Source organism: Schistocerca cancellata, chromosome 5 (genome assembly GCF_023864275.1).
Source record: "Schistocerca cancellata isolate TAMUIC-IGC-003103 chromosome 5, iqSchCanc2.1, whole genome shotgun sequence".
NCBI lineage: Eukaryota > Metazoa > Arthropoda > Insecta > Orthoptera > Acrididae > Schistocerca > Schistocerca cancellata.
In genome coordinates, this window is record NC_064630.1 from 296,052,302 (window position 1) to 296,066,388 (window position 14,087).

Below are 14,087 nucleotides of genomic sequence, written 5' to 3' on the forward strand. Positions count from 1 at the left end.
TTTTGGATCACTGCTGTAAATACTTTAAAAGTCACTGTTAGTAGTGAAATAAAATAATAACACGTCCATTATTGATCAAATGAAATCCTCAGTGTCGTTACAAAGGTTTTTATTATTTTATTCCTTATTATTTTAAGCAGTGGCGACTAAGAGACAAAAGAAACTGGCAGGCGGACATCTGCAGCGCAAACCATTCGTTTGTCAGGCGATGACTGGGCTGTTGGTGCAGCTGAATTCACCCTTGAGTCAGCTCGCAGCATATCTGGGCGACATGAATGTTTCAGAGCTGGATGTCCAGTGTTAGTACAGTGACTATCAGAAGCAAACTCTCGTCAAGCCCATCATCGAAATCCTTGCAACTCTATCGTCTCCCATTGAAACTCACCGAAAGGTAACTCCTTTTCAAATCTCAAAATGAAATCTCCCACACCAGGACATCTCCCCAACAGCTTCCTGCAGATATATCTACCCAGGCATGAACATGTATGGGACACGTCAGCTCATGCTCTTCTTATGGGTAATCAAATGACATTGCAACATCCTTCTTAACTGTTGCACCGCAACACCACATACAAACGTCAACAACGTTATTTCTAGAAGGCATCTTGTTGCTTGGCAGATTTACCCATTAAGTGTTTATGTCCCGAGTCCTGTGAACGCGTCCCTTAGTCACCTGTGCTTTCAAAAGGTCCATTAAATCAACAGACATCTTCTAATACCATATGTGTGGGTCGACGACCGGTCCGCTACCTGCTCGGATGCGCCATGCAGTTTTTCTCGATTCCGAACTGCACAGGTTGCCACCTCTGGAGAAAAATGGCTATTGTGCCTAGGTGTCAGATTGAATGTACCATCTAGCTGATATATTACAACTAACAGGAAATGACGTTCCCCTCAGAATAGGCAAGGAAACGAGTGTGTAGAAAATACTGACAAGGACAGGATGATGGGACATCAGAGAATAACTCTAATATTATCAGAGGGAGTTAAAGAGAGTAAGATTTGCAGGCAAAGACAGAAATTGGAATATATCCAACAAGTAACTGAAGGCGTTGAACGTTAAGTGCTATTCTAAGATGAATAGGGTCATACAATAAAGAAAGTCGTACCGGACCGCATCATAACACGCCATATGACTGAAGACCGACTATAAAAACGAAATTTAATGAACGTAAACTCTGTCCACAGGCCCTGGTCGGTCCATTGGTCCGACCGACCGTCGTGTCATCCTTTGCCGCTAGTGTCACGGAGTGCGGTATGCAGATGTGTGGGGTCACCACACCGCTCAACTAACGTCACAACGCTGCGTGCACCTCTTTTTACAACCAAGAAAATATCCCTGGCAGTACTGGGAATCTAACGCATTTCCTCTGCATGGAAGTCAGCCACAATGACAGCTCAGCTATGTGGCCGTAATAAATTTAAGTACTATATTGTGGGATCTTTTGATAGCATCTTACATGCTTTTACTCTGTTACCATACTTGTGTGAATGTCTTCACTATAAACGAACTCTGTATATATCATCACTGTAAATAAAATAAGGAAAATATGTAGAAATCCATAAATAAAAAGATTGGATGTCTGTGTACTTGTGTCTATGGGTATGTGTGTGTGTGTGTGTGTGTGAGTGTGTGTGTGTGTGTATGCTCCACATTTCCTCCTAACCCACTGGACCGATTGCAACCAAACTTGGTACACAATCGCTTTGACATTAAAAATCACCTATCATAGTACACGAGATATGACGTCATAAACAATGAGATGCGTGAAAACTGCCCCATCATGCGTGACATTTAAATTTATTACTTCTTTCCCAGTAACTCTATTCGCAATACATTTTTCAGACACAATCTACATACGCCGCTGAATGTGCCTAGAAAATTATCTTATTGTATTATACATAGATCAGAAGATATGACATCATAAATATTGCGATCCACGAAAAAGAGCCACATGATGCATGACGTTTAAATTTATTATTCCGTTCCTACTAACTCCATTTGCATTCTATTTCACTGAATGTTCCTACACCAAAGTATCACTGTACGACACATACCACCCCATAAACACAATTTAAAAACCGGCATCTCATGCATGAAGCTTCAATATATTTATTCTTTACTGCTAAGACACTCCTGCAGTCGAGTCACCTTAAGAAAATCTCTGACACCTGATAACGCTTCCAGTTGCGAAGTGCAATTGACTCTAGGCGAGAACGATAGCCGTCTATGGACCTATGAAGAGTCGTTGCCACGGAGACACTTAGAAAATAGCAGTTTAGGTACGCGAAGCGGCAGCGCCTAGCGTGCAGAAACCGACTGGGATCATGTTTCCAAATTTGGATACTGTAATTATATACATTCGTGTGTCATGCTCCTTGTACGACTATTTTATTATTTCAGTGACGTTTCCTCGAAAACATGGAAATGATTTTTTTTATGCTTCACTAAAACACAGTTAATTTTTTGTTTTCGTTTCTAATGCAAAACAGCCAAAATCGATACCCGGGCATTGCCAGGTTTCTCATCTAGTAATTAAACAGAAAGGAAAAGATAACAGTTGTGTGCAATTTGCAAAAATCAGAGCTGGTTAAAATACCGATATGAAGGAACTGGATGTGATGGCGTGCCGATAATTGTCAATTCTGAAAATGGTTCAAATGGCTCTGAGCACTATGGGACTTAACATCTGAGGTCATCAGTCCCCTAGAACTTAGAACTACTTAAACCTAACTAACCTAAGGACATCACACACATCCATGCCCGAGACAGGATTCGAACCTGCGACCGTAGCGGTCACGCGGTTCCAGACTGAAGCACCTAGGACTGCTCGGCCTCACCGGCCGGCTCAATTCTGAAATAAAAGAAAAAAAGAATAAGAAGATATTTTGATTCATCATACTCGTCTATACGTACGACAGGTTTGACGCTGGAGATGGCCACCACCAGCCGGCTACGGGACACCACCAGCAGCAGCAACGCTGGGAGCAGCAGCGTCAGCGGAAGCAGGTTCGCCATCTGGGCTGAGTGCAGGGCCGCTCTGTCTGTATCGGCGATACAGCTGCGCCCCGGGGATTTATGTTGGCAGCCGCGACTATCCGAGCGCCGACATCGCTTCCTGTTGTCCGGCCCTAATTAGCGCACTGCTTTGTGCGCCGTCATGGACCGACCTCCTGCTTCTCTCAGATATGAATCTGTTACAAATGACCCGCGCGGAAGTCAGCGCAGTAGATAACATCTACAGCAAATTACACCAAGTGCTGACAAAAAGACCACTGTTTAGCTGTTTTGTCACGATGTTTAACGAGGAATGGAATCTGGCCGGCCTCCGTCTCCTCTCATTTCCCACAGCGATACACTAATACGTGAAATGTTCCTCGTGGCTGCATTCGTCACAAAGCGTGAGTTTCACGTTAGCCGAATCCTACGTCCTGTTTCAAACAGTACGTCGTGTTGCGCAGTACTACTGTTTTGACGATTATTCTGTGGGACCCACCTGTTCGCTTTCTCATGCGCCGGAAGGAAACTGTCTGCTGAAAAGGAAATTTAGAAAAACATAAAACACTAATCTTCATAAAGTTATCTATATTATAAAAACATTGGTTTTGCCAAATGATCGTGTTATATGAGCGTCACTGCAAAACTCATGGCAACTATTTTTTGCATCGAAAACGGTAACGAATCGAAAAATTGTGAAATACGCAAATTGGATGTTAGTTCATATGTAAACATTACATGTATGGAGATGGACGAACACACACACTGCCCCAGAGATATAACACGAGAAAAAAGACGAAAAGAAGTTTGTTGCTGCATCGTGTTTTACTGTCAAGCGCAATAGTACATTACAAACTATGTGCATTCCAGGGCATCAGGAGTCTCCCACAGCATCCACAGTATCGTGCAATGACGCTAGATGGCAGTCCTTACCAGGGGAGCGAAGCGTGAAGAGAGACCACAGTGTGAGTTGAGCAACCGTTCAGGATGGATGTTACCGATTTGAATAGCGCTCTTACGCAAAGACTGCAGTCCAGCGTGGCAGGAATGCGCAACAATGCCACGAGGAGGTCGCGGAAGCAGTAGGAAATGCTGTTCTACCGCACCGGACAGTTGCTCGGTGGGTAGATGCACTCAGGCGTGACAGAGCTGCAACGGCCAACACGCACCGACCAGGGGGCGTGTCAGTATGCGTTCGGACTCTGGTCGTACCTAGATCGTCCAACGATTGGAGCACGACAGGAGATGGACGCTGCAGCAATTATAGCGCCGTATGGCATTAAAAAGACAACAATCTACAGGATTTTACTCGACGACCTACACATGCATGTAAGTTGCTGCATACTAAGTGCCTCATGCTCTAAGTGAAATAGAAAAGTGAGCACGTTACGAAACTTCCCGTGTGCATCTAGCGCGTTACGAGGAGGCAGGGGACAATATATTTGCGACAATCGTCGCCATAGATGCATTTTGGGCCAACACCTATGAGCCAGAACTGAAACGCCCGTCCGCGGAGTAGCGTCATTCAGGTTCACCACGCATGTAGAAATCTGTCGCAATCCCTCTCCTGTCAAGTTAACAGTCATCATAGCCTATGACATGAGAGGAGTGATTTTGTGCCTTTTCGGACCACATGGACAAACTATTAATGCATAGACTAATGTCACACTTTCCTGCAACGACATCTACGACGGGAGAAACGTCCTGAACGTCTACAGGATGCATTAATTCTTCAGGGCAGCACGAGATAACATATGGCAGCGTGTGTGTGGAATATGCTCGCGCCACGGGGGTGGGAAGTACTGGAGCATCCACCAAATTCACCAAACTTATCACGTTGCGGTTGTGACCAACACCAAAACTAAAAGAGACATTGTGTGGAACACACTTTCGAACACATTGCGATTCACTCATGGTGGGGCCGCGGATATTAAGCGTATTCCATAGCGTTGACAGTGTGTGATGGATTCTTCGGGAGACTATTTCGAGGGACTCTAAGGTGTCGCAGGTCCGTGTTCCTGCCCTGTACTATTCTGCATTGCTACAGTTGACAGTAAAATACGTTCAAAAAACAAATTTTGTTTCTTCTTTCTTTCTCGTTCTGTATATTTGCGGCAGTTTGTGTGTTTGAATCCATCTCCGTATATATGATTTTGTTAATCGTGACTTCGCGTTCTTGTGGTGATAACTAAATAGAAACTATCACCCCCTGAAACACATATCCTTGTGTCTGAGAAATGAAACACCATTTTTGAAAGATTAAGCTTTAAAATGCTTTCACAATGAAATATTTTCATAAACCTTTTCATCCCTTGTTTCACCCCCTTAGGAACTGAATTTCCGAAAACGGGGAGATACACATTTTTTTTAAGTTTCTAACACAGAAACCGAAAATACATTTTCATAGCTCTAGCTTCAAAATTGCTTGCATAAGGAAATATTTCCATAAAAACTTTCATCGCTTATTTCACCCCCATGGCGGTTTAATATCCAGAAACAGTGAATCACGCATGTTTTTATTTCTAACCTGGAAGCCAAATTCAAATTTTCAGAGATTTAGCTTTAAAAAACGTTTCATAATGAAATAGTTTCGTAAACCATTTCATCCCTTATCCCAATTTCCAAAAACACAGCAACACTTCTTTTTAAAAAAAATTTGCAGCCGAGAAGTCAAATACCAATTTTCAGAGATGTCGCTTCAGAAATACTGTATATTTTAAAAAATATATATACACGCACTATTTCACTCTCATAGGGGTAAAATTTCCAAAAATGCTCAAACACGTATTTCTTTGTTTCGGGACGAGAAACGAAATAGCAATTTTCGCAGGTATAGTTTCAAAATTGTCATAATAGCGACATACTCTTAAAAAAATCACCCTTCTTTCACCCTCTTAGGGGTGGAACCCCGAAAAAATCCCTTTCTAAACGACGCCTGCAATATAAGATCAACACCTTTTAAAAACTTAAAGTTTCTGTCTCTAGCGGTTTGGACTGAGTGATGATGTATCTCATTCAGGACACACAAAGGAACAGCAGCCACAGGAAACCAAACGAAAGACGATAGCGTCTCGCAATATCGAAACAAAGTACACGAGATGTATGTGCGACTACACAACATGAAAACTAAAATGCTTTATATCCAGGGTCAGTGAAGCGCAATGATCTAAAAATCGAGCGATTATGTGTAAAAGAATGTTTATGAATGAAGTAGGAAGCGAATAACCGTGAATGTTAATGGTAATTTAATACAGTTACATTTACATCTGCCTGACAGCTCTGCAGTTCGCAACTACATGTCTGGCGGAGTCATCATCGAACTACCGTCCAGTATTTCTCTTCCGTTCCACTCTTGAATAGCGCTCGGGAAAGAAGAATACAAATCTTTTAGTCTGAGCTCTGAAATCTCTTATTTTTCTGGAAACTGATCATTTCCTTACATATTTTGACTGATTAAGTTGTTCTTCGCATGTCACCAATTGTATGAAAATTTCGCAAGTATTTCAGATTGACTGTTTAACTTCATAGGATCATGCATCCTAGTTTGATGATACGCTGCGTTTTCTTCTGTTTTGTCGTTGTACAGTTGTCTGGAGTATGGTCAATGACCGAAACGGTAGTAATAAACAGGTATTAGAAGGCAATATTGTGTCATGTATTTTATCATGTACATACTATGCTGTTTGTCTTACAGCCAATCACAACACAATAGACACGTTTAATGACCCCAATGCACATAACTGAAGTTAGTGAAGTGTGGAGCTGCAATCATGTTTCTCGAGAGGTGCATTTCATCAAATATTGTTTCAACATTCACCCAAGTGAAAGTCAAGTTAAGGCATGAAGTTTCCAACAGACTAAAGGAGTACTGTGATGAGAAATTTCTAAAATCAGCGCTTGAAGTGATGTATAGATGGGAGGCGGCTCTTAATAAAAGCCTGTCTATAGCTCACTTATTTTTAATGAAAATGCTAAATGGGCTTAATACTGAGTTTGTGTATAAAGCAGTTGTTTTATTGCCTTGGAAAAACAATCCCTGAGTGTGAGACATGGTGAAAAGATAGACAGTTTGATTTTACAGCAGTGCTCCTCTACTGAAAATCACATACTTACAAATATCATATTATAAAAAGCATTAATACTAAACTTGTTGGGGGCAAGCTTCAGACCCGGAGACAGATAAAGGCATTCCTTGGCCATTAAGTGTAACAAGAGTTATCTTAATTTGATTGAAATTTTTGCTGCAACTTATGTTCTAATATTAAATTGTGTCGCTAGAGATACTTTCAATAAAACTTAAAAAAAATAAATAACATACAATTTATACTCACTCAGGCTCAAATATTGTCTTGTGATGAACCCACAACCATCCAAGCTTAGGATCTATTCAGAACTCCATATAAATGGCACACCATTCAGGTAAACTGTTAACTACATTAATAGCCCAGGCTATCTACTTTGCCACAAATGTAAGAAATTAAGAACAACTTCGTATTCCAGGAAAAATGTATAAATAGAAATACCAGTGAGTTAGCAGATATCCAGTTCCCAGATAATACTGTTTTACGTCCCTTTGATGTGGTAGATCTGTATACAAATGTACCAGATGATGAATCTATTGAGCTGGTTAGAAAAACCCTTCTGCAATTACAGAAAGTAAATATCTCATAAATCATGGCACTAAGTATGTACTTGACCCGTAATTACTGAAGTCATTGAAAATAATTTATCGTTGAAGGTATGTAGACAGCACTAGTATTTTAATACATGGTGACACTAATTATCTCCACAACTGACTTCAGTTATTTGATAATGTATATCCATCTTTCAAATATGTGACTGAAATTGAAAACAATAGTGCTATGAATTTTCTTGATCTAGGAATAGAAATATATTATGGCAAGCATCAATTCAATATTTACAGGAAATTGGGAACTATTACCAATTTATAAACAATGACAAAAGTTACCCAACCATGCATAAGAATGCCTTCTTCCCCTCCAAGTTAGACAGGATTTTCAGAGTACCACTGATGCTGATCTTGGTTTCTTGCGATAGAGAAGTTTATAACCTGCGTATTGTGGACAAATTAAGCAGCAAAAAAAAAAAAAAAAAAAAAAAAGAGAGAGAGAGAGAAGACAGATAAATATGAAAAAAATTTGAAGAAAAGTAAATGACAGAACAAACCTAAGTATGCTATCCTTCCATATTGTGGGAATGTTTAAGATAAGATTAAACAACTGTCTAAGAAAAGTAATATTATTTAGTGTCATTTCAAACTGACAACAGCTTGGGGAAAACTACAACACGGTACTGTACTTGTGCCCATTTATTATCAATTTGAAATATATAGAATCATTTGTCTACAGTATTACAGAAAGTAATATTGGTCAGACAGGGAGGAAATTAAGTAAAAGGTTTAGAGAACATTCATACCATAGCAAATATATCCACTTGAGGCTCACATCTGAAAACACACAAGTACATCCTCAGGAATATTTCTGACCAAATGGAATTGCTACACAAATGAGATAGATGTATGAGTATGAATCGTCTGGAGGAGACAGAGATTTATGATAGTATGGTTACAGGTCTAGAAGGAGTCATTCAGGATCACAGACCTAAGTAAGAAAAATTATATCAATAATTTTATTGATGTTTTCAGAAGTACAAAGGGCGATCAAAATAATTCCCATTCATAAGAAAGACAGTACCGAATCGGTATGTGAATCAGGCAAAATCACTATGTGCATTGAGGCAATCATCCCACCGTTACAAGAAGTTGAAGAAAGCCATTTGTTAAAACACTGCTGTGTCTTGATGTGTGAAGAAGTCCGTGACCTGCTTGCTCTACAGCCAGAGCCAGGTCCGACAGAAACTATTGAACCTCCAAGAGCTTTTTTAAGGTCTTGAAAGAAGTTATAATCGCATGAGATCTGGACCATAAGGCAGGTGCATGGGTGTCTCCCATTTGAGTTGGGGTAACTTCTGTTTAACTCTCAGGTCGATTAGCACCTTGTGTTAAATCGCGACCAGAACGATTTTTGGGGCACCGTTCAACAATGGAGGTTTTCCATAGACATATAGAACCATAATTTTTCTTCATTCTCTAATGGATGTCGACCGGTGTTTTCTCTTTGGTAGCCAAGTTTTTGTAGTTGTGTTTCTCTAGTGGCGCTGTGTTTAATATGTGGAGCATGTGTCTGTGAGCTGCTAGTATTTGGCGTTGTGGGTCATTTGTTGATTTGTGTAGTGTTGTATCTGTTGTGGTGTTTCTGCTGTAAACACTGAATAAGTGTTTGTTATTGTTCTTTGTGGTGGATATAACTAGGAAGTTATTTGCCCTGCTTGTTCTTTCACTAAACTGATCTTTACACTTTGGTGTATTTTGTTTATCCTTGTTTGTTGTAATTCTATCTTGATTTCTGTTTCATCCACCAAGGATACAATGTCATCCATGTATCTCCACCAGTACATTAGATATATTAAACAAAATCATTGTAGCTGGATCTGGAATGTATGTGTACTTAATGTAGTTTATTAGTTCCTGTGTGTTTTTCACTGTTCTTTCATTTTGTGTTTTGTACAGTTGTGCTGGACTTTTAACATACATCTGGCGAGGGTGCTTGTGGGTGCATTTGTGTAATCTACAGCTCGTATCATCGATGTGTTTACTTTATAAATTTTTTCTTTCTTCCACAATTTTGGAGCATTAAGTTTCAAATATGTCATATCAGATTTTTGTCTGTCAACAAGTGTGTTTTCTAGTCTTCAGTACATTTTTCGTTTTTGTGTTGAACCTTTTTATAGGGGCCTGACTCTGCTATGTAATAAATTATTGTGCTTTGGCATTGTACTGCTGTTTGTCCACGATATTCCCCTTGTATGCCTTGGTCATCATCTTGTTTTATTCGCCCAATTTTTTCTATAGAGTATCGATAGTTTTAGATTCTGTGGTTATCCCTCTCATTTTATTGTGTTCATATCGTCTACCTCTTGTTTTTGATTTCTTTGCCTATTTTCAGTGATAAAAAAATCTTCTTAAACTACAAGAAAACTTTAAATTCAAAAGGCAATCACAGAAAGGAAACATACAGTAAATGACTAAACAAACATCATCAACAAAACGTTATTTAAACTAATAAAACAAACAGTGGGTACATTGGAATCTGGCTAGCCATCACAATAACAGTATCGAATGAAACAGTCAACACATCCACTCAAGATCGCCCGCCACAATACCGTAGTAAAATAATACTAACAAAGTAATAATTGTGCACACAGAAGGTTGGACTTATATCCCTCCCCCCCAGACAAAAATGAAGACATATATTTCCCCTGCTAGAAAATAAAAGACACCATACTCTCACTCACTGCATCACATCCTTGTTTTTTAAATTATATAATCATCATCGCACAAATGCCCGTACGGACGACATAGTAACAGCTAGTAGGAAAACAGCTGAAAGATTTGATGGTAAGTAAGTAAACAGGTCCTGATGGAATACCAATTCGGTTTTACAAAGAGTACTTTTTAAGTTTTGGTCCCTTGCTTAGCTTGCATTCATTGCGAATCTCTCGGTCAGCGCAAACTCCCGAGAGACTGGAAAAAAAGCGCAGGTGACGCCTCTATGTAGAAAGGGTAAAAGAACGGACTAGAAAAATTACGGACTAATATCGTTAACATCGGTCTGTTGAAGATTCCTTGAACATATTCTCAGTTCGGATGTAATAAATTTAGTTGCGAAGAACAAGCTCCTGTCCCCAAATCAACATAGTTTTCGAAAGCAACGCTCGACAAATCTCAGCTTTCCCTTTTCTCACATAAAATCCTGCGAACCGTGGATAAAGGGTTACAGGCAGGTTACATATTCCTAGATTTCCGTAAAGCGTTTGACACGGTGTCATACTCTCTACTGTTAACGAAGGTACAAGTATACAGAATAGGTTTCCATACATGTGGGTGGCTCGGAGACTTCTTAAGTAACAGAACCCAGTATGCCGTGAGTGTTCACCAGAGACAAGGGTATGGTCAGGAGTGTCCCATGGAAGTATGATAGGACAAATGCAAATGATATGGCGGCTGGCTGTCTGCTGATGATTCTGTGGTTTACGGGAATGTGTCGTCGTTGAGGGACCGTGGGAGGGTACAAGGCGCCTTTAACAAAATTTCTCGTTGGTGTGACGAATGGCAGCTAGCTATAAATGTAGAAAAAATGTAAGTTCATTCAGATCAGTAGGAGAAACAAGCACATAACGTTCGAGTACAGCGTTAGTGTGCTGTTTGACATTATCATGTTGATTAAATATCTAGACGTAACGTTCCATAGCAGTATGAAAGAAATGAAAACGTAAGGATTGCATTACAGGAGGCAAATGGCAAACATTGGTTTATTCGGAGAACTGTAGACTTCTGTGGTTCATCCATAAAGGGGACTGCGTGTAGGACACTAATGCGATCCATTATTGAGTATTGTTCGACTGTTTCGGATCCGCACCAGGTCCGATTAAAAGGGAACTTCGAAGCAGTTTAGAGGCGGGCAACTGGATTTGTTGTCGGTAGGTTCGAACAACACGCAAGTGCTACGGAGATGCTTCGGGAACTCAAATGGTAATCGTTGGGTGGTAGGTGACGTTCTTTTCACGGAGCACTATCGAGAAAATTCAGAGAACCGGAATTTGAAGCTGACTGCAAAACGATTCTACTACCACCAACGTACATTTCTCTTAAGGACCACGAAGATAAGATACCGGTAATGAGGGCTCGTAAGGAGGCATACAGATACTCGTTTTTCCCTTGCCCTGTTTTCGAGTGGTACAAAAAAAGCAAATAACTAGTAGTGGTTCAGGGTACCCTCCACCATGCAGCATACAGTGGCTTGCGGAGTATGTATGCAGATGTGCACAACTGGCCATTAAAATTGCTACACCAAGAAGAAATGCAGGTGATAAACGGGTACTCATTGGACAAATATATTACACTAGAACTGACATGTGATTACATTTTCACGCAATTTGGGTGCATAGGTCCTGAGAAATCAGTACCCAGAACAACCACCTCTGGCCCTAATAACGGCCTTGATAAGCCTGGGCATTGAGTCAAACAGAGCTTGGATGGTGTGTACAGGTACAGCAGCCCATGCAGATTCAACACGATACCACCTTTCATCAATAGTAGTGACTGGCGTATTGTGACGAGCCAGTTGCTCGGCCACCATTGACCAGACGTTTTCAATTGGTGAGAGATCTCGAGAATGTGCTGGCCAGGGCAGCAGTCGAACATTTTCTGTATCCAGAAAGGCCTATACACGACCTGCAACATGCAGTCGTGCATTATCCTGCTGAAACGTAGGGTTTCATAGGGATCGAATGAAGGGTAGAGCCACGGGTCGTAACAGATCTGAAATTTAACGTCCACTGGTCAAAGTGTCGTCAATGCGAACAAGAGGTGACCAAGACGTGTAACCAATGGCACACCATACCATCACGCCGGGTGATACGCCAGTATGGCGATGACGAATACACGCTTCCAATGTGTGTTCACCGCGATGTCGCCAAACACGGATGCCACCATCATGATGCTGTAAACAGAACCTGGATTCATCCGAAAATACGACGTTTTTCCATTAGTGCACCCAGGTTCGTCGTTGAGTACACCATCGCAGGCGCTCCTGTCTGTGATGCAGCGTCAAGGATAACCGCATCCATGGTCTCCGAGCCGATAGTCCATGCTGCTGCAAACGTCGTCGAACTGTTCGTTCAGATGGTTGTTGTCTTGCAAACGTCCCCATCTGTTGACTCAGGATCGAGACGTAGCTGCACAATCCGTTACAGCCATGCGGATAAGATGCCTGTCATCTCGACTGCTAGTGATACGAGGCCGTTGGGATCCAGCACGGCGTTCCGTATTACCCTTCTGAACCCACCGATTCCATATTCTGCTAACAGTCATTGGATCTCGATCAACGTGAGCAGCAATGTCGCGATACGATAAACCGCAATCGCCATAGGCTACAATCCGACCATTATCAAAGTCGGAAACGTGATGGTACACTATTCTCCTCCATACACGAGGCGTCACAGCAACGTTTCACCAGGCAACGCCGGTCAACTGCTGTGACAAATCGGTTGGAAACTTTCCTGATTCCTGATATCAGCACGTTGTAGGTGTCGCCACCAGCGCCAAGCTTGTGTGAATGCTCTGAAAAGCTAATCATTTGCATATCACAGCATCTTCTTCCTGTCGGTTAAATTTGGCGTCTGTAGCACGTCATCTTATTGGTGTAGCAATTTTAATGGCCAGTAGTGTAGATAACAGTTTCTGAAGAACTGCATGACATACCGCAAAGAGCTGCGTGTGAAATTTCGTTATCGAAAAACTAGTTTCGGTCCTATGAATGTCATCAGGTTCAGAAAAAATACATCCTACTAGGCAATAAAATCAAATTCGTCAAATAATAAAATCGGAGAATTCGTTACTGTTAAACAGTAAAAGGTATATCGTCAATGATAAAAACGTGTCAAGCAGTGCACTCATTCATATTACCTAAGCAGCTTCTCCTTTTGTTGTGTACATAGTTCCACATAGTCAGCACATACACAACTTCCCCACTAGAGCGCGCCCCGCTAAGCACAACAGCGCAGGCGCAGCGCTCGTCCATCTCTGTACTACGAGATGGCGCTGCCATAGAGACGGACCAAATTCTGCTTCCGCCGATCCGCGTATTAATATGTAACGCAGCCAATGAGATTGCTGCTAACATAGAACATTTTCTCCTCGCGGATCAAACTTGCGCAGTGATACATGACTACGCGAGGTATTATAACGAGTGTACAGACCTCCGATTAGTCAGTCTGCATTTGTCTGCACCAATCTGTACCAGTCTACATTTGTCTGTACCAGTCTATAGTCAAGTTCCAGTCTGAGCCTAATAAGATTACCATATTCCTGTACATAGCCATGAAGAGAAATGTATAGACACTTTTGTCAAGTATCAGAGATATATGTGAGAATAAGATTAACGTACCAATACCAAAGGAACTTCAGATTGTCAATTGTAAATAGCATCCAGAACCAAGTTAAGTAATT

General features: G+C 41.1%; 1 protein-coding gene across 1 annotated transcript in view; it reads right to left on the reverse strand.

The window, feature by feature from the left end:
* LOC126188064 (uncharacterized) overlaps positions 1-3,049 on the reverse strand; it is a 32,489-nt gene extending 29,440 nt beyond the window's left edge. Inside the window, exon 1 of the mRNA XM_049929508.1 lies at positions 2,918-3,049. Within this exon, the coding sequence (XP_049785465.1) occupies positions 2,918-3,019 (102 nt within the window). The 5' untranslated portion in view covers positions 3,020-3,049. The remainder of the gene's footprint in view (positions 1-2,917) is intronic.
* Positions 3,050-14,087: the final 11,038 nt, after the last annotated feature.